The sequence below is a fragment of the Tigriopus californicus genome, chromosome 10 (genome assembly GCF_007210705.1).
Source record: "Tigriopus californicus strain San Diego chromosome 10, Tcal_SD_v2.1, whole genome shotgun sequence".
NCBI lineage: Eukaryota > Metazoa > Arthropoda > Copepoda > Harpacticoida > Harpacticidae > Tigriopus > Tigriopus californicus.
This window is the reverse complement of record NC_081449.1, coordinates 7,764,598-7,773,977: the sequence shown is the minus strand read 5'-3', so window position 1 is coordinate 7,773,977 and position 9,380 is coordinate 7,764,598. Positions and strand designations below refer to the sequence as shown.

General features: G+C 46.9%; 3 protein-coding genes across 3 annotated transcripts in view; 1 reads left to right on the top strand and 2 right to left on the bottom strand.

The window, feature by feature from the left end:
• LOC131889449 (nuclear pore complex protein Nup98-Nup96-like) overlaps nt 1–3,246 on the top strand; it is a 7,634-nt gene extending 4,388 nt beyond the window's left edge. The window contains exon 2 of the mRNA XM_059238544.1: nt 6–3,246. Coding sequence (XP_059094527.1) covers nt 6–1,679 — 1,674 coding nt within the window. The 3' untranslated portion in view covers nt 1,680–3,246. The remainder of the gene's footprint in view (nt 1–5) is intronic.
• LOC131889090 (SEC14-like protein 1) lies at nt 1,906–5,730 on the bottom strand. The gene is made up of 2 exons (XM_059238096.1): nt 4,306–5,730; nt 1,906–4,239 (listed from the first exon to the last, which is right to left on the bottom strand). Exons 1-2 carry the CDS (start codon nt 5,589–5,591, stop codon nt 3,219–3,221), a joined length of 2,307 nt encoding a protein of 768 aa, XP_059094079.1. The 5' UTR covers nt 5,592–5,730; the 3' UTR covers nt 1,906–3,218.
• On the bottom strand, nt 5,709–9,380 carry LOC131889111 (protein aveugle-like; the record flags this gene model as incomplete). Its single annotated transcript, XM_059238118.1, is given in 2 exon segments — nt 5,709–5,860; nt 8,628–9,380. Coding segments are annotated over 2 exon segments (468 nt in total).

Genomic DNA, 9,380 nt, shown 5'->3' with positions numbered 1-9,380 from the left:
TCAAGGAAGCGTACGAGCAATTGTCGCGACAAAAGTCGGCTAATGAAGCATTTGGTCGATCAATGAAGCACTTCAAGCAGGTCTTTGATCTCTGTGAAGTCCTTTGGGGACGAGTGACGGAGCAGCAACGCTACGAACCGGATTCACACGAAATCACCATGAAACGAAGAGAAGGTCTCTCGAAATGGCTTCACGACGCCGTGGGACATTTGGTGAAGCGAAATATCGAGCGAGCCAAAGCCCGTGGAGATCATGTGGACGAGGTCCTGGCCTTAATCGAAGGACATAACGTCAACGAAGCCTGCGAAAAGGCCCAATCCCAAGGAGATCATTTCTCGGCGCTCCTTATTGCTACCACTGGCGGCAATAACACGCTGAATGGTCAAATGGTTTTGCAGCAGCTCGAGAAATGGCAGGAAATGGAATGTGACAAGCACTTGAAATCCAATCGACTTCGCCTGTACGCGATCTTGGCCGGGATCCCAACTTGGGCCGGAACCGACACGAACGTGAACGTGTGCCAAGATTTGGATTGGAAGCAAGCTCTAGCGATGGAGTTTTGGTATTTGACTTCGCCCGTTGCATCGATAGAGGACGCTCTCCTGGCCTATGAGGACGCCTTTGGAGGCCTCCAAGACAATTACTCACGAGAGCCAACACCAGACTACTTCAACGGCCAAATGGACGGCAGGACCTTCGATGTCTCCTATCATTTGTTGAAGCTCTACACGAACCGATCTCATCCATTGGAATCGATTTTGACTCCGGCCACTCACACATCGGATTGCTTGGACTACAGACTTGCTTGGTTACTGGCCAAAGTTTTGCGATCCGTGGGCTACAACCACTTGTCCAAAGAAAAGGAAGACGAGCTCCATCTCAGTTTTGGTAGTCAACTGGAGGATTTAGGGCTATGGCATTGGTCAGTGTTTGCCTTACTCCATCTGGCTGATCCCGACCATCGGAAACAAACGATAATCGACACCATTACTCGTCATGTGAAACTAGCCAACGAAGATAGTGAAGTGCGAGAGACGTTCCTCCACGAACGGTTAAGTGTGCCAATCCCATGGATCGCCGAAGCCAAAGCCACGAAAGCGGCTTTCATGAGAAATCCCAAAGACCAAGCATATTATTTGATCAAAGCGAAGTTTTGGGCCGAAGCTCACCGTGTGATTGTGACGCAAGTCGCCCCGGAGGCCATCATCAACGAGGATTATGAATACCTCATGCTCCTTCTTTCTCAGCTGTGCTCGGAAGACATTTGTTCCAGCATCGTGGACTGGAATGTCCAGGGAAAGGTGTTCTTCGACTTCATCTCGGTGGACTCAGACGTGAAACGTCTGGTCAACAATCAAGATCCCGAGACTCTGAACTACGAGATCGAGCGGCTTCGTCCGATCATCGGATCGTTGGCTAATCGGATATCGTCCCTTCGGACCGAGACGGCCAAAGAGCGTTTGTGTCGAGCCGAGATCGCTAAACGAGTGGCCCATTTGATGCGTGCCATCTTTTCTTTGGACACGGCCAACAAAACCGGCGGCGATGGCTCTTTGGGGGCCGGTCCTTCCCGTGTGTTGGCCGAACATTTGAGTCAACTCCCACTGCCTGAAGACTACGCGCTACAAGAACTACGAACTTTGACGAGGAACTACATGATGGAAATCATAGAGTCCTAACATATTGTTTCCTCAGCTCCTCCTCCCCCGCCCCCCCCCTACCACCCCACACCCCACACACAAACAACAACACACACAACCTAGCGCGATGTCAATAGATGCATAAATTTCTCCCCTCCATGCTTTACCAGCCCCCCCCCCCCAATGTATTTTCACTCTTATTCATGTCGATGCTTACTTCATTCAACCTTGTGAAATACAATTGAAATATTTTTGCCATTCACTTCGGATAAAAATAGTTTATTGTTTGCAGGTTTCTGTCATAATTGTACAACCCAACTCATTATTTTCAACACGCGGAAAATCACATCTAGACGAATTCATATGGCTTCAGGGGATCTCATTGGATAGGTGGGGATGCATCATCATTGGACAATGAAAGATAGTAGATTGGGATGAAGGTGATCTTGTAGCCTTATGATGAGCATTGGAGTCTCAGAACACATGTACAAGAACATCGATACTAACGTATATCAAATTGCTCTCAATCCGTTACTGAAACAAATGGCCTCGCCAGAGAAACTCGGATCTACCTTACAATATTGAACTATGTAATTGGGGGAAACAAATCCTGGGCGCCTCCACATGGACCCTATCCTACTAATGGCCTGTTGGTCTCAACGTACATCAAAACGAGTGGCAATGTGGAAGTGATCTTTACAAGCATCAAACTAAGAAAATGGAGAGTAGCGTACGTACTTGCTTCTATTAATTGGTTTGTGAAGAGGCAATTTTGAGTCCTGTTTTTTTTCATGGCCATCGAGATATAAGCTTAGTTGCTTTTGCTACTGTTTCTAACACTACTATACTGCTGTTGTACGTTATGATAACACAGGGGAGGACAGGGGACAAAAATTGATCATTGTCAGTCATGTAACGACTCAAAACATCAACAGAGATTTCCTTGATTCAGAAAAAGGGGATGTTCGAGTAAAAGGGATATCTTCAATTTCCGTCATCACAGCGTTTGTAATCAATGGCCACGATCGGGAGCACTTGGCTCTCTGCATTAACTTTCAACTCGACATGTATGTGAAAATGAGTGCAAAAACACTCGGGGCATTCGCTCCCACACTCGCACTCACTTGTGAATATTGAATATATGTATGTTTATGGTCAAACCGAAGAATTCTTCTCATCATGAAAACGTTACACTAGTAGGTGAGATTAATGGCCAAATCACGTGGCAATGCTTGGGTGTCACTTTCTTTGGGCCCTTGGAAGCAATGAGCGAGGCAATCAATCAGCCCATGCCATTGAATTGTCACATCATCAGGATTTTCGCATTTCTGGCGTGGGAGGAGTCAGCGTGATGGCGGTCACGGCATCCGACAAGGCATCCGGTTAGAGGGTGACGTGTTTCAATTGTTTCTTCCGATCAGGCGTGTTACCACCACTACTCGGAAGGCTTTTCAAAGTGGGTTTGAACATTTTGGCGCTGCTCATGATCCCACCACCTTTGATTCGCCTGTGTTTTTTCTCACTCTTAAAGCCCTGGATGACCTCAATCGGGGGCAGCGACCCCATCAAGACCGTATCTCAGGAATGCAGTTTATCGGAATGGGCCGAACTCACTCCACTCGACGATTGCTTGCCCATGGAAATTTTGCTAATGGTGGAGAAGCCACTCTGGCAAGATTGGAGGCTCGTCATGGATCCACGATAGTCCACGGAATTCAGCGTCTCGTAGTAGTACATAATTTTGGCCTTATGTTGAGTGCCCGACAACGAATCGGCTATCACATCCAAGGGACTCACGGACGAGGGGCCCAAGTGATGCTTGTCGAAGAACTTCCACTGGAGGACGTATGTACCAGGATGTGAAGTCACGTGAGAGCCCTGAATGGACTCGCCGTCGTGGCAGACGATGCTATTTTCGACTTTGAAGTAGTCCAAGTTCTCCTTCCACGTGCGGTCTAGACACGTTTTGTGGTCTTGGACCTTGTCCAGAGCCATTTCCGTGCCTTTGACAGCCGATACATTAGCATTGCCGCCCACGCCAGTAGTGGTGGCAGTCCCGGCTCCAGTCCCACTTGTACTCGATACGCTCGTGTCCTTTTGCTCGGGGAAGGTGAAATTGGAATCCTTTTGACTGGGCGAGGCCGAGGCGCCTGGAGATTTGATGGGCGGGAGCTTGTCCCTCAATCGGTAAACGGTGAACACGACGTCGTGCCTGAGCACATCAAAGTCCCAAGTGATGACCGTGCCTCGCTCTTCGATCTGGATGACTCCTTCGTGAACTTGACCGCGTGACAAAGAGGTGGAATGATAATAGGATTCCTCCAGGAAGTGTGGACCTGGGCTTTGGTCTTTCACGAACTCTTCGGCTGGCATGTAATGGGACTTGGGCACAAGTCCACCCTCGGGAATGTCAGTGATTTTCGGTCCACCCAACCAATCTGGGATGTGCTCAATGGGAATGTAATCCACCAGACCACCGGACTCTTGATAGCCGTTTCCTCCGTAGAAGAGAAACTTTTCACGGGAGGTCTCATCAATGAGAGGACTAACCAGCGTCCACATGATCGGGAATACCCGCGGAGCTCGAATGATGAGAACCCTGAGGGAAAGAAATTCATCAAAAGTGAGAGCCGATCGAACCATTGGTACAATGCTAAAAACTTACCGCCCCAAGGTCTCGGGATAATTGGCCTCACATATCTCGATGATGTGGAGTAATGCCTTCATACCGGGTCGCCACAAATGCCGCATGTTGAGTCCTTCCAAATCCAGAAGAAGACACCACGTGCTAATGGGCTTGTTCAGTCGATGAGCGGCTTCCTCGGTCAATCGAAGTCCTTCTTCGCAAATGTGCAAGGTCAATTTCGTAATACCTTCCTCGCCGACGGACTTGATGATTCCTTTGACATCCATTTGGCCCAGACGAAGAATGAACAAGGGACGACCTTCTTTGTCAGAATGATGCCAACCCCCAGGAAAGAAGTCCTTTATTACCTTGGGGAGTTCGTACTCGTTTAGAATCTTGTCCACCCCGTGCTTCTTTCGCCACATGAGGGACTGGGAAAGCATCTCGCGAGCTTTTTCCACGTTAAACTCGCGAGCTCGGAGGAATCGCAGGAATACTGGATCACTCGGAACTTTGCCTCTTAGAAGCTCCGAAACGCGATTCTTGAGCTGAACCAGTCGAGATTCTTGCATGGGCGTGAGCTCACCCAAATACATTTGAATATAGCCCTGCTCCAACTTGCTAGAGCTGCTCTCTTCAATATGAAGAGCCTCGAGTTCTCCTCGGATGCCCGAGGATTTCCGGCGGAGCAACGCCTTCTCCTTCCCATTGGCCACAGTGGACTCTTGGACAGTTGGCTCCTCCTTGTTTTCGGGCTTCTTTTGAGATCCCTCAGGAGGGCTCCAGATCGGGACATGAGTCACGCCTTGCTCCGAAAGAAGATTGATGTAATACTCCATGATATCCTTGCTCTTGGCGATATTCTTGGAGTACTCGTTGATGGCCACTTTCTCTGCCGATCCTTCGAACCCAAAGAAGCTTTTGATATCTAGGTCCGCTTTCTGTTCGAAGCAGGTCCATTCCGGATTTTCAGGGTGGACGGAGTAAATGCAAAGCTCTTTGATGACCACACGGTTGCAAAATGATTCATTCCAGGCATCAATCTCCAAAGTCCGCCCTCGTTTGTCGAGGGTGTTCTTTTGGCGAAACAAAAGATGGTCCACACCCATGATCTTTTTGAGCAGGTATGGCACATCAATGCTGAGCTTGGCTCGTCGATCGATCACGTGAATGGCGCCATCTTCAGAGATCTCTTCTCCGATGATTTCAGTCTCTTTCACAACGGGGATCATGTCGCACGTCGGGAATCGCATTTCATAAGCCTTCATCACCAATTCAAACGGGTTCTTGTACACTCTTACGGGGGACTCGTATTTCTGCACCATGATGGAAGTGTCTCCGGGTCAGACCCAAATTGTTGCAAACTGAGAGAGTATTAGCAGTCGAGGTTGTATTGATAGTCGTGGTAGTAGTCGTATGTGGAGGAGGTTTCAAGGATTCCTTCACTTTTGTTCCCGTTCTAGTTCTCGCAAGATGAGGATATTAGTTCGGAGACGAAGCTTGGTAATTTCTCTCCAAATGGCTTGGCGGTGTTCTGGATGAAAGATTCCTAACCTTAGGAGGGAGCTTTCGTTCAGTCTCAAGAGCGAGGGTCCTGGAAGAAAGAAAGAAGGAAGGAAAAAGTTCAATTATCCGCTCTAATGATGATAACCATTACAACGATGATCAACCTGGCTGGTTCAAGCCAAACCTTAACGACTTCGAACTAGAAAAGGCTGGATGGACGCTCACTCATAGAGTGACGAGAAATCGATAGAAGATGTGTAATATGGGAGAAAAAGGAACCCCAGTCAGTACTTCCAGACGAGCTCCGAGTGGAAGCCTTTCAAAAGTCGATTGACGAACGAATGAACAACAACAACAACTCGAAAGTGAGCGAGTGCCTGACGGCCAAGCCGTTTCTCGGAGCACTCTGAGTACAAATCTATTTCGACCCACTGACTGACTAACTGGCCCAAGGATTGAAGCCTAGTCCTTCTTCCCCCTAGAGTGCTGGTGGAGGGAGGCCTTCATAAACACAAGTGCCTTTTTTTCCAGCCAGATTTCTCACCGTGAACAAGCAGAACCCTCGTTTTCAGCCTTTGAATTTGTGGAGCTCCTGAGATGGAGAGGCGACGAGACTGGCGGTTTTTTGCTTTAGTCTTGATCTATGAAAAAACGTCAACTACAGCTTGAAAACGTTCACTGCCTGAGTGTTGCCTGGGAATGAAATTTGGTGGACTAACAAGCTAGCAAAAATAGATAAATCAATTATGACGCACTTATTCAAGCCTCTCCAACTGAGCCATAATTAAGGACAATGCTCCTCCCTGAAACTAAACACAAAATGCCTATTTTACCATGATAAGCGCAATATCAGGATTAGGTCGACACATCGCCATCAATAGTGCCTCAATGCATGCATGTCCTCATACGTGCTCGCAGCCTAAATATTACGTGGCCGTCGTCTCGGATTCCCAAGTTATAACTATGAGGATCATCACATGCGCGACTCGACTCTTTTTCTCTACACATGATACATGGTATAATTGTGTGGACGAAGCAGGAGCGGAGCGCCTTAGAGACGGAGGTCGCACTGTGTCGTTTTCGTTCGTTCGTTCGTTCGCTTGTTCGATTTGGTCTTTCCATCCTTTAATTAAAAGAATACTGACTGAACAATCTGGAGAGCGACGAGAGAAACGTTGGATCCCAGCTTCGTGCTACATTCATACACTCAGGCACATCTTGTGTGCAAACATGTGCGGAACAAATGTTAAATAAGTCCAGGAAGTCTCCACTCAGAGCCTGTTAGAGACAATCTGGCCTTGAGTACATCAGGATTCTTTTTTTCCTCGATTGTCTCTACGCCTTTGTCTTTCTTCGTTGACTGGAATGTAAGTAACGAAACCTGGCCGAGACCATTGAGGCATGTAGTAGGGTAGCAGGTACGAGGTACGTATCTTCTTATGCACGTAGGAGTACAAAAGAGCTGAAGTTTCGTTTTCATCCGTTAACCCAAGTTGTGCCCTTTTGTGACTTCGATCTTTCGCTTTGAAGCTTTCGCACGGTGGGAGATGGAGAAACCCGGTCTCAATGTTTCAGATTCCTTACCGTGCATTCTTTTCCCAACGTGCAATGATGTGAGCTCATCTTAGCCACGGCAACAACTTGAGAGTTGCCTCACTGAATGAGAGAATCGTGCTCAATTTGTACTGTATACAATTCATAATGGAAACTAGCGACTCCAAGGACGTTCTGCAATAATATTCGGCTGTCTAACAGAAATGACCTTGGGAAAAAGGGTGACAATTCACAGGCTTAAACCCCATAAACTACTCCCCAAAAGTTGCTTCCATGATTCATCTAAAGAGAAGGGGGGAAGGGAGAGAGACAGAGATAAAACTTCAAGTATCAAAGGCAGTTCCAGGAAAGTGATATCAATGATTGACCTTGTCGATATCAGGCATGAAATTTCAGATCAGACCTATTTTGCACACTTTGTCGTGGAGTAATTGTTCAACGATGATCAGGGAACACACAATTTCATTAACGAAAAAGATGATATGGATTGTGAGCCCCATTAACACTAAAATAAAGGCGCACACATGTCAAGGGCAACTACATCAATGGGTTGAATCTCCATGAAAACTACTGGATCATAAACTCAGCCTTACAAAATGGAACAATCTCGGGCTGGATGAGTTCTGTTAAGTTTGTGAAACAATTTGTGATGATACATTATCAACCATGGTCAATTCGTTCCAACTGATATGTATCTTTAAAGGCTTATTACATGTAGGGATAAAACAATATTTCCAAACTAGTCACTCTAGCTAGCAATTTTAATTCGATGAAGTGTTTTACACCATCAAGCAAGTACAACATTCTATGGTCTAAAATCAACTTCAGTATCATTGTCCTAATGTCAAAGCAATAGTTAGCCAGAGAGGCCACAAGCATTTCATGTAAAAAGAACAGATGCATCATGAATATCATGCCATGTTAGAGTGATTTTAAATTTTGGGAGGATTTTGCTTAAACTGACAATATCTGTCACTTGGAAGTTCAAAAACATAATGACAAGAATAAATCAATGGGGATCAAAACTGTGAGGGTAACGCTTTTTTTTTATACATTTTGACACTGCTCCGAAAAAGAATTAACAGAGTCTGCGTGGTTCATCATCCTATAGGCAATCATTTTGCTGATTCTTTTCTTGACCGCCGTTAGGAATTTTCCATCTAAACGTTACAATACATGCAAATATCTCTCCACTACCAGTCACCATGTGATCTAATTGTCTCCTTAATATATATTTATCAATCCTCTGGCACGTATTTTTAATTGACCCCCATGTGCCTGACATATTATTTTTCCCTTACCCGTGATGCCTTGTTCTAGGAGTTTTTCCGAGTAGAGATGATAGTACTCGCCGCACTTGCGTCGGAACCAATTTTGCACTTCCACCACAGACCAATCACTGGCCGGAATGGGCTTGGGGATCTTGTTGGGCGAGCTCGTGTTGGGCCCGGGCTGGGCCTGATGCTCGGTGGGTCTGGACCCGACCGTTGAATGCGAGGGGACGGACGACGACGACGAGGACGACGAGGACCCTGTCCTAGAGGCGGAGACAGATGACGAGTTGGGGCTGGCGGCGGTGGTGGTGGTGGTGGTCACTCTGGGCTGTTTAACGGTCATACTGACAACCAAGGGGAGGATCCGACCATAGTCGTCTCAGGTGTATCACAATTTCTATTCTAGAGGGGTGTGGCGTTAAAGGAGGTGAAACGTGGGAGGGTTCAACACGTTGAGCAAGATGAGGTTTGATATGATCACTAATCGATGGGATGAGCTGATATTGCGGTGGGACGGCTGATAATGGCACCCGCACACAACGGGCCTCGGCCTGCGAGAAGCGATCACGCACCAAACACTGATTAAGTCCCAAAGATGGATGGATTGGTCGAGGGTACTGCAAGGATGATCGTGTATCAGCAGAACTATGAAGGCTCAATCCAACCCGGACTGGTTCTTCAATGACCACGGCTACTTCTATATTCTAATAACAACGACGATAGTAGGATGAATGAATTAATAATGATTACAAAACTAGTGATGTTCCCCCTGGACTGAGA

Excerpts from the sequence above, each read along its gene's own strand:
- LOC131889090 (XM_059238096.1), bottom strand. The coding sequence starts at position 5,591 with ATGGTGCAGAAATACGAGTCCCCCGTAAGAGTGTACAAGAACCCGTTT. Across the intron at positions 4,240-4,305 it reads TATCCCGAGACCTTGGGGCG|GGTTCTCATCATTCGAGCTC; the intron begins GTAAGTTTTTAG and ends TCTTTCCCTCAG.